Source organism: Pinus tabuliformis, chromosome 6 (assembly GCF_031772625.1).
Source record: "Pinus tabuliformis cultivar Carrire ecotype Pingquan chromosome 6, CPIR1, whole genome shotgun sequence".
Classification (NCBI taxonomy): domain Eukaryota; kingdom Viridiplantae; phylum Streptophyta; class Pinopsida; order Pinales; family Pinaceae; genus Pinus; species Pinus tabuliformis.
In genome coordinates, this window is record NC_142292.1 from 1,705,686,282 (window position 1) to 1,705,709,504 (window position 23,223).

At 40.8% G+C, this 23,223-nt stretch overlaps 1 protein-coding gene across 1 annotated transcript; it reads right to left on the minus strand.

Moving 5' to 3' along the window:
- Positions 1–18,263: 18,263 nt before the first annotated feature.
- Positions 18,264–22,577, minus strand: LOC149265557 (uncharacterized). Its single transcript, XM_089404789.1, has 2 exons — positions 21,672–22,577; positions 18,264–21,422 (listed from the first exon to the last, which is right to left on the minus strand). Exons 1-2 carry the CDS (start codon positions 22,575–22,577, stop codon positions 18,264–18,266), a joined length of 4,065 nt encoding a protein of 1,354 aa, XP_089260915.1.
- Positions 22,578–23,223: the final 646 nt, after the last annotated feature.

Consider the following 23,223-nt stretch of genomic DNA (forward strand, 5'->3'; position numbering starts at 1 on the left):
TTTCATCCCGTCCAAGAATACCACGGGTCCTAAGTGGTTTTGGTCCGAGGTATTGAGAAAGGCCTAAAAATATATAAGGAGAAGAAGATCATAAGGCGAAGGTGTGCAAGTGAAAAGGGTTTCTAAGGAATACTACTATCTGAACTATATTTTTTGTTGTAGGAGCTATGTTGGTGATTTGATATGAAATATTGTGTTCACCTTGAATTCAATGTTGGATCAGGATCATGAGACCTGAATAACTTATCACTGAATGATATGATATTGGTGGGGCCAGATATGATTGTGTACACTTGTTTTATTCTTTAAATGTCATGCTCTGGGTTTCTCTAAAGTCCAGAATAGCAACGAAGTTATGAGTTAATATTTGCAAATCTATACGCTGGTTCGTCTTGGTAAAAGCACGTGTACATGGAGGTTATATTCTTCCAAGTAGAATATACTGAGGAAAAGCCTATTCTTTAGATCTGACTGATCTATCTAATCAGTTCTATTGTTTTACCATTGTCTGTCAATGAAGTCTTCTTAGATCTCAATGTAAAGCTGAATGCATAAGGAGTTTGATCTTTATTTGATTGATTGTATAAGTGAGAAGGGTGATCTCTTCTACTACCTATGTAAAGCTCTGTAAATTGATAGTATATGTTTAGTATATTGTTGGTTTGTATAGACTTGATTCAGAAGTTTTATGTTTCAGTGGTTTTGAAGGTATACACAGGTTTGATTAAAGGAAGTAGCGTATATACATAGGCTAGGTTCAATAAAGTAGCGTATACATTTTGATGCATGATTTTTGAGGTTGCAACTGGTTCTTAATGATGATGCAGGTTTTTGGGTTCAACAGTGTTCTGGTGATAGTGATCTGATTGTTCAGATTAACTGATTGTTGGTTGATGCAGTTTGAGTTTCAAAGTTTCTGATGGGTCTAGTATGAAAATTTGATGAAATGAGGCCTTCATGTATATTGTTGTGTGCCAAGAGCATCTAGTCTGAAAATTTATGAAACATGGTCTCTGGAAGAAGAGAGAAGGTCATAGCCTTTTGTAGGCTGGTGCCTACATACTATTAGACACATTGGCTAGTACAAGAGCTACGGGGTTGCAGCTCCCTTCCAGTAGAAGCTGGAAAACAAGAAAAGGTTGTAGCCTTCTGCAGGTGAGTGCCTGCATACTAGTATGAGTCTGCACTAGTACAAGATTGTAAATAGATTTTCTTATTATTAAAAGAAGGTAGATATGACAACAACAGGTGGTTTTCACCCACATTGGGTTTCCACCTTAAATCTTGGTGTTCATGTGTGTTTCTTATGTGTGATGGTTTATTCTGTTTTTACTGCACTATTTAATAAGTCATTGATGCACTGGTTATAGATGAACACATAATAAATTAACTGAACCACAAGTTCTCTGGGTATACGCTAGTTTCACTAATCACAGTAGCATGTACAGGCTAGTTCACTTCACAAAAGTATGTCTATAAATATGTTTGGGAAATGAAAAATGATTGATCTGATAATACTGATGCACCCCCCCTCTTAGTATTATTTCCAACGATTGGTATCAGAGCAGGTCCTTCAAAAGAAGCTTGATCACTTGAAGGAATATTTTTGAAGATGAATAATCATGAAGGCATGGGATCCATCAGGCCACCAATCTTCATTGGGAGCAACTTAGTCTATTGGAAAACAAGAACTAGAGCCTATCTACAATTTCTTGGAGCCGATGTTTGGGAAATTGTGGAAGGAGGATTTCAATTTCCAGCAGCAATTCCTACAGACTCTGCAGGTAAGAAGTTATACGAAACCAATGCCAAAGCTGTCAATACGTTATTAGGAAGTTTGTCAAAATAAAAATTTATCAAAGTCATGCAGCTCAAGATAGCCAAAGAGATATGGGACAGAATCATTCAGAGCTATGAAGGAGTCTCTCAGGTAAAACGTGCTAAGCTTCAAACTCTCAGAATTTAGTATGAAACCCTTATGATGCATAGTGATGATAGTGTTGCTATTTACTTTTTACGTATAGATGATATTGTTAATTGTATGAAGAATCTGGGTGAAGAGATAAAGGAAGCTACTTTAGTTGAGAAAATTTTTAGATCTTTGTTTTCTAAATTTGAGTCAAAAGTGTCTTCCATAGAAGAAAAACAGGATCTTCAAACTATTACTGTGACTCAACTCCATGGAATCCTAACTGCCTTTGAAATGAGAAAAGGAGGTCCATCAGATATGAGAGAAGCCGCTTTTAAAGCATCAACAAAGGGAAAAGAAAAGGAAGAGCACAATGAATCAGAACACATTTCAGAAGAAGAAGATGAGGTAAATTTTGTCAAGAAGCTTCAACGGGGTTCTGGAAGATTCAGAGGTAAGCTACCTTTCAAATTCTTTGCTTGTGGTAGAGTTGGTCATTATGCTGCCAAATGTCCTCATAAAGATAAATATGAAAAAGGAAAGGAATATGCAAAAGGAAATAGAAAATAGGTTGTGAATAGAAGGAGTTACTATATGCATGAAGATAGTGATGGCTTATCCAATAGTGATGAAGATGAAACTGACCAAGATTATAGACTACTCATGGCTTATGACAATGATGATTTTTTGGATGCCTTAGAAGAAGAAGAATTTCTTGAATAAATCACTAAAATCAAAATCTGTTTAGAAGAAAATAATGTGATCATTGTGTTGAGAATAATACTGAGAGGGGGGGGGGGTGAATCAGTATTATCACATTAATAAAACTTTTTCATTTCCATAATCAGATTCATATATGCTACTTCCACAACTTCTTATGATTAAGTTAATCGATCTTCAATGAGTGCATTAGAACATTATCAACCATATTATCAGTTAACAGATGCAGTAACATAAAGTAGATCATCACACATAAGGCACACATATGAACACAATGATATAAGGTGGAAACCCAATGCGGGAGAAAACCACCTGCTGCAAGTTATCTCAAACTTCTTCTTAATAAGAAAATTCTTTTACAATATTTGTACTGGTGCAGCCTTATACCAGTACGGGAGCTACAACCCCCTTTGCTCTTGTACTAGCCGATCCATTTACTAGTACGCAGGCTACTACCTGCTACAATGCTCCAAAGATTTCCTTTAGCTCTTGTACTAGCTTAGATACTAGTACGTAGGCGCCGGCCTACAATCTTCTCTCCTTCAAGTACCACGTTTCATCAATTTTCATACTGGATACACTGAAGCACAACCCATAAACTGAAAGGCCACATTTCATCCAATTTTCATACTGGACCCAACAACAACATTGAAGCTCAAACAACCTTCTGAAACACCCAATCAACTGAAGTAACCAGATCAACAATAATAGGACCAAGCCCAAAACACACCAATGATAAACAAAGATTTTAAGAGAAGGAAGCACCCTGCTCAACTGCTAGCCTGAGTCCGGACTCACCCTGCTCAACTGCTAGCCTGAGTCCCGGACTCACCCTGCTCAACTGCTGGCCTGAGTCCCTGGACGCACCCTGCTCAACTGATGGCCTGCGTCCCGGACGCACTCTGCTCAACTGCTAGCCTGCGTCCCTCGCACTGAGTCTACTGAACTGCCTGCGTCCCGGCGCACCTGAACCCTTCTGCGCCTGCGTCCGGCGCACCTGAACCGGTTCGCTCCTGCGTCCCGGACGCACCTGAACCCTTACTGCACCTGCGTCTCTTTAGATATGAAAGATATAAAGACTTCAAGACTAACCCAAACAGTCAGATCTACAGATCTGATCGTGCGCCATAGCGATCATAGTCCATTAGAAGATTCGCCTTCATAGATCTGGACTAGATCTCACCAAAAGATATTCAACAAAGATGGTGCTTAATCCAAATGAACTCCTTTGCTTTATATAGGCAAGCTTCTCCCCAAAACATGGAACAATACCACGAGCCGACACCATAGAAACACAAAACCGTCGGCTAGATACCACACAAGAAACCCCCACGTGCTTTTCTCTGCCTTGAAATGTGTGCACTGGGTGGACGCACCTCCTGAACGGCTGGCCTGCGTCCCTGGACGCGGGTTCTACATGGTTTACCTGCGGGGACGCACTTTCTGTAAGGTGTACCTGCGTCCTTCATAATTTCAACAATATTTGAACCTCTGCTTACAAAGAGCTTGCCATTTGATTCCTTTGAGCTATCCTGCATCTATGTATTATGTTACATCTGATATCTCTTCTGAATGTATATAAGTGAGATGGTCTTTTATGAGAGTGTTGCCATCAAGTACAACATATGCATCATAATGCCAACAATCTCCCCCTTTGGACTTGATGGCAACAACACCGAATCACTCTCCCCCTTTGACATCAAGGGCAAAGGGGTATGCTCCCCCTAAGAACATGCTCCCTTTGACTATGAGCCAGATCTGCTGAAGTTTCTGAATGAGCTCCCCCTTTGTATATGTCATGGTGCTCCAATCTGATAATGGTCTTTCTGAGAACAAGCTGAGATGTCTGCTCTGTTGTATAGTGCTTGTTCATGCTCAAACTCCCCCTGACTATAAGCAAGGTCTGCAAAAGGATGTTCTACAAGAAGAACATGACTCTATATATCATAAATGACCTTCCTATCACCAAAAGACTCAATACATACATCCATCACCCATCACAATAAGGATCATCCATCCAACCAAGTGGGAATACATCAGAAATATGAAAACCAAATACATTACATCTTCATCCCATGCATAGTGGGGGGGACAAAGGCCGTTACATGACCTGAAGAGATGACTACAATAGACCATTACAACATGAGTTTTGCTATGACCTTTCAAATGACAAACATCATCAACAACACTGTATAATCTGCTCCATAGTATCTGTCAACATCAACTCACAACCATCCAGATCTACATGAATCAAGAGTCATCAAATGAGAGTATCAACATCAATCAACATATGTATGAATAATCATCCCTGTATCTAGCCAACAATCCTCATCCATTTGTGCCAAGAAAGAAATCATGCATCATGCACATGTCAACAGCTGCATATGAGTGACTCATCATCGTCATGTCTTCAACAATGCGACTTTGAATAATCATCCATGAAATCAGCCAACCTCATCTATGTATGTGCCAAGGAAAATAAAGACTCCATGCAAGCATCATTAGAGAATCAACCATACATCTGATCATGTGACCAACTCAAGATGAATCATAAGCATTGTCATCAAGGACCATAATGCCAACAATGAATTTAGGACATATGCTCCCCCTAAACCAGTGCCATCTGTTAAATCTGATCATGCATATCAAGAAGAATCAGCCAATAAATGCTTTGAGACATGTACGCACTTCATCTTCTGCTGCGCTGCGTCCTGTTGCTGCAGGGACGCACTCAAAAACACTATCGCGCCGCGTCTTTCGCTTCAGAGACGCATCCAATAACACAGTCGCGCCGCGTTTTTTTTCTTCAGGGACGCACCTGATCCTCAGTCGCTCTGCGTCCCCACGCAGATCTTTAGTTACTGAACTGCGTCCTGGACGCACCTGGACTTGGTCTGGCCTGCGTCTGCACGCAGGTCTCCTGTTACTGTACTGCGTCCTGTACTTTCAGCTTCCTCTAATTCTGGTATGTCTGTACATTGTACCCTGCCATCCTTTTCTGACTGTACTTCCTTTTTCCTCCATATCTTCAAGCGTGATGATGACATTTTCTCCTTTTGATATGGTGCCCAAACTTTGTTCCTGCATTCCTTGGCTATATGTCCAAGCTTGTTACATGCATAACATCTTACATGTTTCATATTCCTCCTGTAACAATCAGTAGCTTTGTGACCAAACATATTGCAAGCAAAGCAATATCCATAAAAGTACCTTGATTGAGATGACCTTTCTGAATAATGGTCTTGAGCTCTTCTTCTTCTACTTCTAGCTGCAACATGTCCAAGATTATGACATACATAACATTCAACATTATTCATAGGAGGAGTAAAGGATTTTCTTTGAGGAATCTCTTTCCTTGGTTGATGATGAGATTGATCTTTCACTTCTTCGTTGATCACTTTAGATTTCCTTTTAGAGTTTCTTGCCTCACCTTGTGAACTAGATTCACCTTCAACAGATTCATGGAAACCAAGACCAGTTTTTATAGCAGGGGACCTTTGACTACTAAGAATATCATCCAATACTTTAGAGCTATCTTGAAATCGTAAAAGCTTATCCTTTTCTTCTAGTTTACCTTTCAAGATATTTACCTCAACCTGAAGCTGTTCTTCCTTTTCAAGAGATTTCTTTTTCAAAACTTCTTCAGCTTTCCTTCCTTCTTCCATTTGTTCCCTTAGTTTGAGAATTTCTTTTTCATGTTCTTCATACAGATCCTGCTGCATTTGACGAACTCGGAAGGCACATTCTAGTTGAGATTTTAAGCTGGTGATTTCATTTTCTTGTTTTGCAATAGCTTGGAGTAGATCTGTATTCTGCTTCTTTGATTCTTCAAGATCTCCTTTTAGTGAGAGGATTGTAGCTTCAAGATTTTCATAGTAGCTGGATCTATCTTTGAGTTTCTTGATGGTTGTGCTTCTTTCGTTGACTTCTTTTCTTAATGATGTCACTTCATGCTGCAATTTTTGACATTGGTCTTCCTTGTCCTTGAGTAGCTTTCTTACCTTGTTTCCTTCTTCTAGTTGGGCCCTTAGTTTGGTAGCTTCTTCTTTGAAATCACATTCCCTTTTGTTCAATAGATCTTGTTGATCTCTAATTTTGTCTGTCAGCTTTTTAAATTCTGCCTCTATTTGATATCTTTCTTGTTCACCCATAAGAGCAAATTCAATAGTTTCGCTATCACTTTCATCTCTTTCACAAGGAAATATAGCTGGAACATCAGAGGATAACACATTCATACCTGATACTGATTCTGAATCTGATTCTGAATCTAAAGAGCTTCTTATGCCTAATCCCCAGTCGATTCTTCCACTATCATAGTTCTTCTGAGATGACTTCTTTTTCTTAAGAGCTTTCTTCTTAAGCTTCTTTCCCATTGTTCCACGGATCTCCTTCAAGCGATCAAGCTTTTCTGAAGTACCTGCTCTGATACCAATTGTTGAGAATAATACTGAGAGGGGGGGGGGTGAATCAGTATTATCACATTAATAAAACTTTTTCATTTCCATAATCAGATTCATATATGCTACTTCCACAACTTCTTATGATTAAGTTAATCGATCTTCAATGAGTGCATTAGAACATTATCAACCATATTATCAGTTAACAGATGCAGTAACATAAAGTAGATCATCACACATAAGGCACACATATGAACACAATGATATAAGGTGGAAACCCAATGCGGGAGAAAACCACCTGCTGCAAGTTATCTCAAACTTCTTCTTAATAAGAAAATTCTTTTACAATATTTGTACTGGTGCAGCCTTATACCAGTACGGGAGCTACAACCCCCTTTGCTCTTGTACTAGCCGATCCATTTACTAGTACGCAGGCTACTACCTGCTACAATGCTCCAAAGATTTCCTTTAGCTCTTGTACTAGCTTAGATACTAGTACGTAGGCGCCGGCCTACAATCTTCTCTCCTTCAAGTACCACGTTTCATCAATTTTCATACTGGATACACTGAAGCACAACCCATAAACTGAAAGGCCACATTTCATCCAATTTTCATACTGGACCCAACAACAACATTGAAGCTCAAACAACCTTCTGAAACACCCAATCAACTGAAGTAACCAGATCAACAATAATAGGACCAAGCCCAAAACACACCAATGATAAACAAAGATTTTAAGAGAAGGAAGCACCCTGCTCAACTGCTAGCCTGAGTCCAGACTCACCCTGCTCAACTGCTAGCCTGAGTCCCGGACTCACCCTGCTCAACTGCTGGCCTGAGTCCCTGGACGCACCCTGCTCAACTGATGGCCTGCGTCCCGGACGCACTCTGCTCAACTGCTAGCCTGCGTCCCTCGCACTGAGTCTACTGAACTGCCTGCGTCCCGGCGCACCTGAACCCTTCTGCGCCTGCGTCCGGCGCACCTGAACCGGTTCGCTCCTGCGTCCCGGACGCACCTGAACCCTTACTGCACCTGCGTCTCTTTAGATATGAAAGATATAAAGACTTCAAGACTAACCCAAACAGTCAGATCTACAGATCTGATCGTGCGCCATAGCGATCATAGTCCATTAGAAGATTCGCCTTCATAGATCTGGACTAGATCTCACCAAAAGATATTCAACAAAGATGGTGCTTAATCCAAATGAACTCCTTTGCTTTATATAGGCAAGCTTCTCCCCAAAACATGGAACAATACCACGAGCCGACACCATAGAAACACAAAACCGTCGGCTAGATACCACACAAGAAACCCCCATGTGCTTTTCTCTGCCTTGAAATGTGTGCACTGGGTGGACGCACCTCCTGAACGGCTGGCCTGCGTCCCTGGACGTGGGTTCTACATGGTTTACCTGCGGGGACGCACTTTCTGTAAGGTGTACCTGCGTCCTTCATAATTTCAACAATATTTGAACCTCTGCTTACAAAGAGCTTGCCATTTGATTCCTTTGAGCTATCCTGCATCTATGTATTATGTTACATCTGATATCTCTTCTGAATGTATATAAGTGAGATGGTCTTTTATGAGAGTGTTGCCATCAAGTACAACATATGCATCATAATGCCAACACATTGATATGTTGGCACACCAACTCACTGAAAGATAAAAACACAATGAAAATATAGAATGTGAAATTATGCGTCTAAGAAAAGAACCTGAGAAGACAAAATATCTTAATATTAGATTTGCTAAAGGATCAGAAAGTTTAAATGAAATCATCAAGGTTCAGTGTTCTCCGCTGATAAAGACAAGTCTTGGATATACTAAAGAATCATCTCAATCACAAAAGTTGTCAGCCTCCACTAGAATCTATCTTCATGTAGGAAAGACTAGTGAATAGTATGTCAATTGTCAGCAAAGGCCTAAAATTACTCATCAGGTAAATCTACCCAATTTACTCCAAGTATGAATATCAGTAGAATCTTCAACCAACAAGTAAACAATGCCAAAAGATTCTATGATCGCAAAAACTTCTTTAGTGGGAAATGTTTTTCATGTCATAACTTTGGGCATAACGCTGCTCAATGTGTTGCTTACAAAACCATCATGACTAGAGAAGCACGAAATCAAATAAGTGTAACAGGAATAAAGAAAAGTTCCTCTAATAACTTTTCTCCTCTTGAAAATGAAGTAGAATGTTCAATTTGTAACAAATTTGGTAATGAAGAATTTGAATGCAGAAGCAAATTTCGGCCATCACTTCAAAAGGAGCAAACATCGTTAAATCCCAAGATATGGAGAAAGAAGGAATCTCAATCAGAAATATGTGGCATAGCTCTATATGCAGAAGGGCAAGAAAATTAGTGGTACATCGGCAATGGATGTTCCGAACACATGATAGGTGATAAAGAGAAACTTCATTCTTATAATGCTTTAGAAAAGGTGTTATGAAACCAGCTCAAGAAAAAGATAGAAAAGATAGATCAACGCCTTAGAATTCAACCTCTTCGAGGGGGAAAACTCCTTTACATTACACAAATGAACAATTCTTCAATGATACAAATGAAAAGACCTCCTTTCTATATATAGGAGTCTAAGGGGTCATAACATAATCAGAGCTGACATAACAATAATAATGTAAAGGCACAATAATAACAATAGTGGGCTTCTATGGGGCACAATAGTAACAATATAGGCACTACATGGGTACATCAATATAACAAGTGGGTTGTACTAATAACAATAAGGGGTTACACTAGTAGTATAGGGGCCTAACAAAAGGAAAAGAATGTCTCATTTGGAAATGACACTCGAGCTGTCATTAAAGGTAAAGGTTCTGTCTTCTTGAAAGAAAAGGTTAAAGCTGGAAATGTCCTGTATGTAGATGGTTTAAGACATAACCCGTTGAGTGTCAATCAAATGTGTGATCAAGGAAATGAAGTTGTGTTTTGATCAAACGGATGTGTGGTTCATGAGCTTGATACAGGAAAGACCGTGATCAAAGGAACAAGAACTCCAAACAACTTATACATACTCAAAGGATGAGAACAACAATGCTATCTAAAAACGAATGAAAACTGGCTATGGCATAGAAGATTAGGACATCTAAGATTTTCTCAAATAAGAAAATCATGCAGGCTCAAGGCAGTTCATGATCTTCTAGTTATCAACATCCTAGAAAATACCATATGCAAACCATTTCAAGTCGGTAAGAAAACCAAAGTTCACTTCAATGAAAAAGAAGGATCAACAAGTAAGCCTCTTGAACTCATCCATACTGATTTATGTGGACCAACAAGGAAAAAGTCACCTCATGGAGAAGAATACTTTATTTTATTTATTGATGATTTTTCCAGGATGTGTTGGATAGGTCTACTAAAGAAAAAAGATGAAGCATTTGAAAATTTTAAAGCCTTCAAAGATTTAGTTGAAAATGGATCAGATCGGAAAATCAAATGTCTCAGATCTGATCGAGGGGGGGAATTCCTATCAGTTGAATTCTTTGAATTTTGTGAACAACATGGAATAAAGAGGCAATTCTCCGTTGCAAGAAATCCTTAGCAAAATGGTGTGGTGGAAAGAATGAACATAATAGTTCTACAAATGGTTCAAGAAATTCTTAATGAATTTGGAACTCCAGCAACCCTATGGGGAAGCTGCATTTGTTGCCGTGACTATTCTCAACAAAGCGAATGTTCGAGTAAATAGCAATCAAACTCCATATGAACTTTGGTATGGTAAGCCTCCTACTGTCAAACACTTTAGAGTGTTTGGAAGCAAACGTTTCATCAAAAGGATTGATGAAAAATGTTAAGTTTGAACCTAGAGAAGATGAAGGAATTCTTCTTGGTTATTCATCCAGAAGTAAAGGATACAAATGTTATAACAAAAGACTTCAGAAAATTGTTGAAAACACTAATGTTGGATGAAGCATGCAGAAATTCAGAATAAATGAAATGAACAGAGGAATATGATAATAAGGAAGACAGGGAATGTTTTCCTACATCAAATCAAAATGATATAGAAGAAGAAACCAATGAAGCATGAGAAGAAGATACAACAGACAAGAAAAAAAACTCCATCCAGATATGTTTAGAAGAATCATCCAGAATCTCAAATTCTAGGAGAAAAAGCGGCTGGTGTACAAACAAGAAGAACTCTTACAGGGACGTCAAGTTATCTCGATTACTATCCTCCATCGAACCTCAGAATGTAAATGAAGCCTGCAAACATGAATGTTGGGCCAAGGCCATGGATGAAGAACTAGAGAAAACTGAAAAGAATGATACTTGGGAATTAGTTTCTAGACCTCATGATAAAAGTGTTATAGGAACAAAATGGATATTTAAGAATAAGTTGAATGAAAATGGACAAGTTATTAGAAACAAGGCAAGACATGTTTGTAAAGGGTATGCTCAACAAGAAGGTATAGATTTTGAAGAAACGTTTGCACTTGTTGCTTGACTTGAAGCCATAAGGATGTTTCTTTCTCTTTCTAGTTTTTGAAAATTCAAAGTATATCAAATGGATGTAAAACTCGCTTTTCTTAATGGAGATTTAGAAGAAGAAGTTTATATTGAACAACCAGAAGGATTCATTCTTGGAAATGATGCAAAACTTGTATGCAAGCTCAAAAAGACTCTCTATGGCCTAAAATAGGCTCCAAGGGCTTGGAATTACCGCCTTGAAATATATCTACAACAACAAGGCTTCACAAAAGGTTCTGCAGATAGCAATTTATACACAAAGGTTGAAAATGATAAACTGCTAATTATTGTTGTTTATGTTGATGATATCATCTTTGGAAGCAATGAAGAATCCATGAGCCATAATTTTGCTTTAGGAATGCAGCAAGAATTTGAAATGTCCTTACTTGGTGAACTTACTTATTTTCTTGGTCTACAAGTACAACAAACAAAATATGGTATCTTTCTTTCACAAACCAAATATCTCAAGAATATCTTGAAGAAGTATAGAATGGAAGATTCTAAACTAGTATGTACTCCAATGGTAATAGGATGCAGTCTTAGTTCTAACGATGAATCACCAGCAGTAAACCAACCAACTTACAGATCTATGATTAGAAGTTTTCTTTATCTAATAGGTACCAGACCTAATATCATGCATGCAGTATGAATTGTTGGAAGGTTCCAAGCAAATCCAAAGGAATCAAATCTCCAAGGAGTCAAAAGAATTTTCATATATCTTCAAGCAACTTAGGAATTTGGTCTATGGTATCCTAAAGATACAGATCTTTCGTTTCATGCTTATATAGATGCTGATTGGGTAGGAAATGTGGATGATCAAAAGAGTACTAGTGGAAGAGAATTCTATATGGGTTCACGATTGGTGTCTTGGTTCAACAAGGAACAAAGTTTGATTGCCTTATCTACAGCTGAAGCAGAATATGTGGCCGCTACATGTTGCTACACACAACTATTTTGGATGATGCAAACATTGCGAGACATTCAGATCACATGTACTCCACCCATCTCTATTGTATATGATAATACAAGTGCCATCATTATTTAAAAAAATCTAGTCATGCACTCCAAGACCAAGCACATACCCATTAAGTACCATTTTCTATGAGAACAAGTACTTGAACAAAAGGTTAAATTGGAGTATGTTCCCTCCAAAGGACAGGTTGCTGATATATTCACTAAACCGCTTCCCAGAGAAACATTTGAATATCTCAGACAAAACCTGGGAGTAGTTGCTACATCATCCTGCTGTTAAATCTAGTTTTTAGAGGAAGGTTATTATATGCAGGTTTCATGAAGTATAGTTGTGTATACATGCGGGTTTATATGGCTGAAGGAGCATATATGTTTTTTCTGACAGAAAAACAGTGGGTCAGACTCTGATATGGGTGATCTATCTGATATTGATGATTACAACTTGAAAATATGTTTTTTTCATTGATTTTTATCTACCTGACAAAGATGCCTTGATGAATGACTTGTTGACAATGCATAGGTAGCACAAGTTCAGGGGGAGCATTATCCTTCACACACATTCTGCATTGTTGGCATCATGGTTGCTGAGTTCAGCTATGGCTTCAGATACTTATATCATTTGTTGCATAAGTCATGTAAAGATCTAGGGTGTGATATGACTTCTTCTATCATAGTCTATGTTTGAATGAGTCCTATTGGACATATGATGTAATTTGTATCCCCACTTTGCATGGGATGGATGATGTAATAATTGATGTATTTCTGTCATGTATAAAGAATTGGTATATCCCCACTTGGTTGGGTGGATGAGTCAAATATGGTGTATCCCCACTTTGTTGGGTGATTGATGTATGTATGAGAGATTGGTCATAGGGAGGTCATACTCACTTAGTTGCATTATAGAGTCATGTTATTCTCTTGAAACATATCTCTGCAGACTTAGCATGTACTCAAGGGGAGCATGGATAGTATAATGCATATCAAATGGGGAGAATATCTTGGTATGCCCTTTGCCCTTGATGTCAAAGGGGGAGAGTATTTTGGTGTTTCCTATTATCTCTAATAGTTTCTACAGCTTGCAGTAATCAACACCAGCACGGTTTCCATCAAGTCCAAAGGGGGAGATACTTGGAATTATGATACAAGTGTTGCCCTCAATGGCAACTCACTCACATGTGAGTTTAGTTTTGATGAAAGGCAACCCACAATGTAACAAGTCCATTCGGATGTAATAGGGCATTGGTACAAAAGAATAGGAACATGGAACTACAATCTACTAATCAAAATGAAGAAGTTGAAGGTACAAGATGGTGAAAAGTAGTTTAAGATGTATACACATGTCCACTTAGTCAAAAAAACGTATACATGCTAGTTCATAGAACAAAAAGAGTGTATACGTATACACACACTCTCATAAGAAGAAAAATGTGTATATGTTGGAAAATAAAGGAAATTCAAGAGGAGACAATACCAGGGGTCAATATGATGGTATTAGCCCACAATATTGAGCGGAGTAACAACTATTTCATCCCGTACAAGAATACCATGGGTCCTAAGTGGTTTTGGTCCGAGGTATTGAGAAAGGCATAAAACTATATAAGGAGGAGAAGATCATAAGGCCAAGGTGTGCTATCTAAAGTATATTTTATGTTGTAAGGGCTATGTTGGTGATTTAATCTGAAATATTGTGTGCACCTTGAATTCAATGTTGGATCAAGATCATGAGACCTGAAACTACTTATCATTGAATGATCTGATATTGATTGGGCCAGATCTGATTGTTTACACCTATTTTATTCTTTAAATGTCATGATCTGGGTTTGTCTAAAATCTGGAATAGCAACAAAGTTATGAGATAATATTTACAGATCTATATGCTGGTTCGTCTTGGTAAACAAGTGTGTACATGCAGGTTCTACTCTTCCAAGTAGCATATACATAGGAAAAGCCTATTCTTGAGATTTGACTGAGCTATCTGATTAGTTCTATTGTTTTACTGTTGTCTGTCAATGAAGTCTTCTTAGATCCGAATGTAAAACTGAATGCATAAGGAGTTTGATATTTGATTGATTGATTGTACAAGTGGGAAGGGTGATCTTTGCTACTGCCTATGTAAAGATTTGTCAATTGACAGTAGATGTTCAGTATATTGCTGGTTTGTACAGACTTGATTCATAAGTTTTATGTTTTAGTAGTTTTGAAGGTATACACAGGTTTGATTAAAAAAAGTAGCGCATACACATAGGTTGGGTTCAATAAGTAGCATATACATTATGATGCATGATTTTTGAGGTTGCAGCTGGTTCTGAATGATAATGTTGGTTTTTGGGTTCAACACAGTGTTCTGGTGATAGGGATCTAATTGTTCAGATTAACTGATAGTTGGTTGATGCAGTTTGAGTTTCAAAGTTTCTGATGGGTCTAGTATGAAAATTTGATGAAACGAGGCCTTCATGTATATTGTTGTGTTCCGGGAGCATCTAGTCTGAAAATTTATGGAACGTGGTTGTAGTGCTACTTCATCAACCTTAATTGACTCAAACTGCAAGATTAATTGTCAACCCAGGGTAGGTCTTGCTGTTTCAATTGAGTTCACACTATCTATGCCAATACACTCCAGCCAAGCATAAGAAAGTGCGGAAAAGCTGTAAAAGATGTCGCTGATCGAAATTGCTGAATCAATCATGCACGAAAATATAAAAAAAGCTCCACAAAATTAAATCACAACTTGCAGCTAATTAAGTAAAGGCCCGCCACACCAAAACTAACATCTATTCTAGCTGGTTACTATTCCTCTGTTGTTTAACTATGTGTAACAACATAAGATAAATAGAAATAGCAGCGAATGCAATCCATGATTTGTACAACAATAACGAGAAACCATAAATCAATAAACTAAACTGAAATGTACACTACCTAATCACTGCAATCCATGCCAAAGAGGAGGGCCCTTCCTCCTTAGCAAGGCACAGGAAGAACACAAAAAGGGATTAATGAATCAGTTGGAAAGCAATAATCATATCACCATGCCAACTGATATTAAAATAAGTTTAGAAATTATAGAAACAGAGTAACGGTACTCCTCTATATTCCGCCTCTGATACATAAAATGCCGAGTATTTCATAACAATTACATCCTGAAAATTAGAAAACATATCAGTCATGAGAATCTCCGATTATCATGCTGATCCAAAATTAAAGAAGTTGCAACCTACTGCTAAATAAATATAGATTAGTTACAACTTCTTGAATCTTGTTGCCTCAAAAATAAAAAATCCTACTGGCGACATCTGTTATGTCAAATAGTCCCCACATTTACAACTTCGGTGCAATAGTATTGAGTAAATGATGGTTCGGGATGATGCAACATAACTGATGACAACACTGTTGGTGTAATGGTGGATCCACGTGAGGTGTAACATCACCCAATATGTAACAACAACCTGTAACAACACTGATGTGTAGCAACAATTTGTAATAGTAGCCACCTGTAACAACAGTGATTTGTAGCAGCACCTAGTATGTAGCAGTAATATGTAACAACACTCAGGGTGTAATAGTGAATGATTCTACCCTTTCCTGTAGTTAACTCTTGCTGCCTATCTACTTCCGCGAGCCATCACCTGAAAAAGATAAACTTCCCAAAACGCTCCTTCAATGCTCGTCCATTTAGCCAAAAAAAGAAATAAAGCCTCGTATTTATTCGGTAAAATACAACAAAGTAACATAACAATAAAATGGATTAAAAAGGTAAGAAAACAGGGAGTTTGGTCATATAAGGGCACAAGTTTGAAGGATAGAAAGGTCAAAACAAGGGGAAGAAGGTGCTGAAAATGGGTGAAAACCACACCCAACATCTCCCCCTGACTGAAGCCACTGCATATCCCCATGCAGAATCTCAAACCCTTCTACTGTGCCCCTGATGGAAATATGTAAAATTGTATGCAACAACAGTATCATCGCCTAGAGCTTTGAATCCTTGATCAACCATTAACTCACGTGGCCAGGATTCCTCTTCATAATCACATAACTGATAATTGGGTTGATACTCCTCCAATGGCAACTAGATCAAAGGGAATCTGAACCTCAGGCCAATCCAGAACGCCCCCAGTGTCAGCACAATCTGGGTGTATTCTGGCACCCGTGAAACAATAGCCATGAAGTTCTTATACTCAAATGGGTCCCCTTCCTGCAATTCTGCACTGCAAGCCTTAGTGTGCTTGAGACATTCAACTAGTGCTTGGCTCCTCATGGCTATGAACAAGTTTTTTTTTTTTAAATCTGTAAAAACTATCTAAGTAATATATTATATGTACAAAAAGATTACAAACTGCATGACATGCCTTCCAGAGCCTGAAGAGTAGCCCTGGGACTCCTGACTGTAAACCTTATAGCTCCCTCGCAGGGGCAGCTTCTCCAAAACCAAACTGAATTATCCATGAAAACAAAAAACCCATACAGGGGCAGCAACGAACCAAACTCTCAAGACAATAAACTAGACACATGATTGCCCACGCAGGGGCTAGCAGCAGAGATAGTCTGACCTTTATATCTGACAAATGTAAGCGTGACTGTGTTACTGATGTCAGCTATCCAATTCGACTTCCCAATGATGAGGCAAGACCATAGACATGACCAAAGACTCAGAATTAACCAGGACCAAGAAGTAAGAAGCGAATGCCAAAAGACTGAGACAGAGGAAGCAAAAGCCAGAGGACCAAAAGACAAAATCAAGGCGTTACCCGCCACAGCTTCAATCTTGGGGACGAACTGAAGATGGCTGGATGGACGCGAAGTATGCATCTGCCGCCTCAGCCAGGCTCGGATCTTCCACGACATAAGCCCACCCGTCACCTTCCGCGCGCCCTTCCCACATTTTCCGCCATGTATCTTCTTCCACACTTGGAGGAGGTGGCCCCATCGGAGGGAAGCGGTCTTGCAGACTTGATTCCCCCTTGCTTCCAACAACAGACGCTGGAAGCACCTCAGCAGCGTTCTTTTCCACAGACGAGTGTTCTTTTCCAAGACTGATCTCTCTGCCCGAGTCTTCCAGTTGTTTTTCCTGCGGGTCCTGGAGATGTTCTTCATCTGGAATTTTTGTAAACATGATGGAGATGTGGGCGTTAACGCCTGCATTATCCTCGGTGCTTGGCAAGGTGAAAACCACGGAACCGAAAGCCGGGAGCTCCGTTTTCCTTTCACAGGAACCCCCAACCTCCACATATTGTCGAATGGGAAGCGGGGTTGCTCTAGCTCTCCTGTGACAGTAGCAGCAGCAGCAGTGGTGGTGCTCATCTGCTGCAGGTGATCTTGAGGAGGACCCTCTAGATGGGCCTCTTCTGCATGGCTGTCGTTCGCGAAGTTTAGCCATTGTAAGTCTAAAGCTACCTCTGTATACTCGATGGTGAACCTGGAATTGGTAGCAGCAGCAGTTTCCTTCCAATTCACTCTCAGATGTCCAGCTTTCCCCTTGGCTACCTTCGCTTGAGAGCCAACATTTTCTTTTCCAGACTTGATGCTGCAAAGCATCAAATTGCCATCTCCTCCCAACCCAGCAACCAGAATGGCCACCAAGACAATTCTCCAGGCTGCAGGGGAATGAAACGGTGCTTGGCCGGAGCTTGCTATGCTTCCACGACCGCCAACTTTCCTCAGGCCAATATGCCTTGAACGAGCCATCAAACCTGTGATATTTTCCCCCAAATTCGCGTTGCAGGTGCACATTAATGCCGCCCTGCTCCTCCATCTACCCCGCCTCTTCTTCATTGAATGCATTATCAACTTGGGTGGCTTAATTGCCATACGACGGCCTCCATTACACGAGGCAGCCCATGCGCTGCATGTGGCGTGCCTGTACTTCTCGACTCGACACCCGCATCCGGGGTTTCATTATCCCTGAGAATGAGACTCTCACAATCCTGCTGGAGTTGATTGTTGGGGATAATGTTCAGATTTCCTTCAAGGAAGGGCTGGTCTGAGTCTACCCCTATATTAGCTAGAAGATCGGCTACCTTATTGCTATCTCTTTTAGTATGATGAAAAGAGATGGCATTGTAGCTGCATATTTCCTCAACCATGTGGCTAAGCCTGGCCTCCAATCTCCAGCTGTTGGCTACCTTCCTGGCTTGTGACCCATTTTGAATTCGAATGGCCATATTTATGAGAATTTGGGAGTCTCCTTCTACAATCAACGGTTGAAGATTGTGTCGTCTAGCTGTAAGTAATCCTTGCCACATACCCTCCAGTTCTGCTGAGTTGTTGGTGTCCCAACCTAGGTTGCCAAAGTAAATCTGTTGTAGGATTCCTTGGTGATCCCTGATGATTCCGCCAAATCCTGCAGTGCCCGGATTACCGTTTGAAGCCCCATCAAAGTTGAGCTTGTATGAGTGCATGGGTGGAGCTTCCCATCTCCCTTCTTCCTTGCCTTTGCAATTTGTTGTCTGCTGTGTAGTTAATTGCTGTAGCATTTGCAGTCCCCAGTTGTTTAAGATATTTTTCTCATTGTCTTCAGTGGGGAGATCCTGTTGAGTCCAAGTTTTTAGTAGCATGGTTTCTTGAATGTTGGCATGAACTCTGTTCCAGATGTCCTCCTTATTCGAACTGAGGTTTTTGAATATGCACCTATTCCTTTCCTTCCAAATGTTCCACAGCAAAATACCTGGAATTATGTTCCATAGGTGGTTGAGCAACCCATTGTTGTAGGGGCTTTTCGGCCATTGCCGTATGGTTTTTATTATGCTTCCCGCCTCTCTGCATCGTCTTTGACTCCTGAATTCCACCTTCTCCCAAATTTGAGTTGCAAGCGGACAAGTATCCAGTAGATGCTGCAGGGTTTCTTCATTCTGATGGCAGTTGTGGCATAACGAAGGTCCTTGGAAGTTGCGCTTCTGCAGTTTATCCCATGTAAGAATCTTTTTATGTCCCACCATCCAAAGGAAGTGAGATATTTTGGGCCAAGTCTTGAAGCTCCATATTCTTGCCCAGAGAGGATCCGGGATGGTGGTGGTACCTTCTAAAAGGTTATAGGCTTCAGAAGTGGAGTAAGAACCTTTGGGAAGATAGCCCCATCTAAGTATGTCCTCCCCATTATTGTACCTGATGCTCCTCTTTTTTAATTCACTGTCAAGAGTTGCTGCTTCCTGGGTGTTGCTGGTGTTGGTTATATGATTACTTGATTGCCATTTCCTGAAGCTCGTGCCAGAATCCAGACTCCAAAATTGATGAACTTTATCCTGCTGCTGCTCTTGTTGTCCCGGAATTAAGGTAGCTGGAAGAACCGCTGAGAGTTTAGGAAGCTGATTCCAAGCGTCGCTCCAGAATCTGGCACTATGTCCATTTCTTATTTCCCAGAAGCTGTGTTTCTGAACCAGCTGGTGGTGGAGTTTTGCCGCATTCCAAATGAGTGAACCTGTGCTGGTAGGTGTAAATCTAATAAGCTCTGCTTGGGGCATGCTGTTGGTATATTTGCCTATCCATAGTTTGGCCCACGGTTTGTCCGGGTTTGTCAACCATTGCCACCAAATTTTGGCGGTCATGATGATATTACTGTGCTCAGGATCGCGGATGCCTATACCACCTTTGTGCTTGGGTTTGCAGACAGTGTCCCATTTCACAAGAGCCCACTTGCGATTCGTGGCTGAACTTCCCCAAAGAAAGTTGCGCTGTAGATTCCTTAGGCTCTTTAAAACCCACTTTGGAGCGGTCAGGATGGAAAATAGATAGAGAGGCATGGCTTGAAGGATGGACTTTAGGAGCACAGCTCTGCTAGCCAGGTTAAGGGAGCGGTGTGTCCATAGGTTTAGTTTGAATTCCAATTTTTCAATAAGCCCACGCCAAGCTGGTTGCTTTATTGCTGAAGCTGTGAGAGGCGCCCCAAGGTATGTAGAGGGGAGAGAGGCAGATTGAAAACCCAATATGCGTGAGACAGCCCTTTTTACAGAGGGAGGGGTGTGGAAGAAGAAAATGTGGGATTTGGCATTATTGATTTGAGTTCCTGAGGCGTTGGAGAAGTCATTGAGCAAAGATTTCAGACAAGAGGCTTCTTGAGCAGAGGGGTAGCCATAAAGCATAGTGTCATCAACAAATTGCTGATGGGAGGAGGCAGGGGTATTATGAATAGAAATTCCTCGGAGTTGATTTGAACACAGGGCCTGCTTGATATGCCTTCCTAAACCTTCTGCCATGATAACAAATAAGAATGGGGATAAGGGGTCCCATTGCCTAATGCCCCTGGAGGGTTTAAAGGGGCGAGAGGGCAGGCCGTTTACAAGAATGGAGAAATGGGAGGAGGAGATGAGGCTCATTATCCATCTTACCCAGGTGGCGCTAAAGCCAAAGGCTCTCAGCATGCTCTGTATATAGGGCCAACTGAGTTTATCAAAGGCTTTTGAGAGGTCGAGCTTGAGTAACATTTCCGCATGTTTATCCACCTTAAGCGAGTGAATGATTTCATGGGAGAGAATTATACCGTCCATTATCTGCCTGCCCTCCACATAGCCAGACTGCTCCGGAGATATAATCTGAGGAAGAAGGGGTTTGAGTCTGTTGGCTATGACTTTGGAAATGACTTTGTAGAGAACATTGCAGAGGGCAATGGGCCTAAATTTGTCAGGGGTAGTGGGGTTCTCTTCTTTGGGGATGAGAGTGATGAAGGTGGAGTTAAGGGAGGGTAACAGCCAGCGAAGAGCTCTAGACTCTTCTACAACTTGCCAGATCTCTTCCTTAATCAAATCCCAGAAAGCATGGAAAAAATTACTTGTAAAGCCATCAGGGCTAGGAGCCTTACCGTCTTTGAGCTGCGCCATTGCTTCATCCACTTCTTGGCTTAGAATAGGGCTCATGAGCAAGTCGTTTTGCTCATCTGTTATTAATCTGGGGATGTTGCCGGTGATTTTCTCAATGGCAGCCTTGCGATCCATTATTTGCTCTTGGTGAACCTGTTGGAAGTGATTAAGGAGGATTTCCTCTATTTTTTCATGCTCCTCCTCTTTCCCTCCTTCCTGGTTTTTTATGAAGGAAATCTTGTTGTGCATTCTTCTTTGCACTGTGGTGTTATGAAAGAATTTGGTGTTGCGTTCCCCTTCTTTGAGCCATCTGATCCGCGATTTTTGTCTCCAATATATTTCTTCTTGCTTCCTTCTTTCTTCTAGCTGACTGTGAATGTGCTTTTCTTGTTCCAATGTTGCCTCTGTGTGCCCTGTATTGATAACTATCTGATGGAGAAGCTTGAGCTCCTGATTGAGTTGCAGTTGGGCTTCAAAAATGTTCCCAAAGGTCTCCCTATTCCATCGTTTAAGATGTCCTTTTAAATATTTTAACTTTTGCTGAAGTTGGAACATTTTGGTACCTTCGGGAGGAACAAAGGAGGCCCAAACGGATTTGACGAAGTCCTTGAATGCCGGGTGAGATAGCCAGAAGCTTTCAAATCTAAACGGCTTCCTGGTGCTGTTCCCTGGCCTTTGCCATTGCAGGGCTATTGGCCAATGGTCCGATCCCGAGTGTGCCAGGATCTCCGCAGTGAAGTCCCCTCCAACGTGCACTGCGTTGTCCGAGATCAAAAATCGGTCTAGCTTGGAAGCGATCTGATGTTTCCCCTTTCTGTGATTGCTCCAAGTGTAAGTTCCATTGCAGAAGGGCAGGTCGATGAGTGAGGCGCTTAGTATGAAATCCTTGAAGTGTTCTACTTCAGGTTCCATTCTAGTTCTTCCTCCTGTTTTGTCCTCGATCTTGGTGATCATGTTGAAGTCCCCCGCTACAATCCAGAGTGGGTGCGGTCTGTAGACATTAAGCTCCTTGATGGTGTCCAGAAGCACTTTTTTACTGCCTCCATCCTGTGGGAAATAGACATTGGAAAGGTTTCCATGAACCTTTGTGCCTAGGATGTGAAAGGCAGCTTGTATGAGATGGTGTGAAGCATGGAAGTCAGTGAGCGCTATGGTTTGAGTGTTCCAAGCTATAGCAAGCCCTCCCGAAGCGCCAGTTGCGTCCACGGCCACTGAGTGGCAGCCTGGCCAGGCCTTTGAGAGTATTTGTCCCAGAGTTATGCTGTTGCATTTTGTTTCTTGGAAAAAACATATTTGCGGTTTTTCCATCTTGATCATGTTTTTGAGCATTCTGTATTTTGCTGGGCCGTTGAGCCCTCTAAGGTTCCAAGAGATGAGCTTCATTGATAACTGGGTTGAGAGGGACTGAAGTACTTTGTAAGCTGCGCATAGTGGCCTGAATCCACTAGGACTTTGCCAACCTCTATTGTTCGTTGAAGAACGGTTTTCCTTCCCCTTTTTTTGAAGTCTTTTGGACGTAGTCTACCATCCCAGGTGCTTCCAGCTTGAATCCCTAGCTGATGTTGTTGGTAGACTTTGGAGATGACTATTTCTAATTTTTCCAAATCGGTTGCTGCTATAGTTTCATAAGCTTCTTTCCTACATGCCAGCTCTAACTCATTTATATCCAGCCCTTGAAGGTCTACAGTGTCGGCCTCTTCATCCATTATCTCCACAGTATTGGCATCTTCCTGAGTGTTCTCTGAAATCTGGGTATCCTTCAATCTCCCATCTGTCTCCATGTTCTTGGGGGTGTTCATCGGGTCCTCTTGGACTCTGGATAAAATAGTAGGGATGATAATGGGGGCTTTCGAGTTGGGCGGGGGGCTAGAAGGGGGTGGGCGGCTTGAGGAGGATGGGAAATCTGATTTGCTGGGATTTTCTGGAGGTTGTTCTTCCGGCATGTCACTGAGGG

Coding starts and splice junctions, on each gene's coding strand:
- LOC149265557 (XM_089404789.1), bottom strand. CDS start 22,577: ATGGAAAAACCGCAAATATGTTTTTTCCAAGAAACAAAATGCAACAGC. Junction 21,423..21,671: donor TCAATACAGGGCACACAGAG/GCAACATTGGAA, acceptor CACTTCCAACAG/GTTCACCAAGAGCAAATAAT.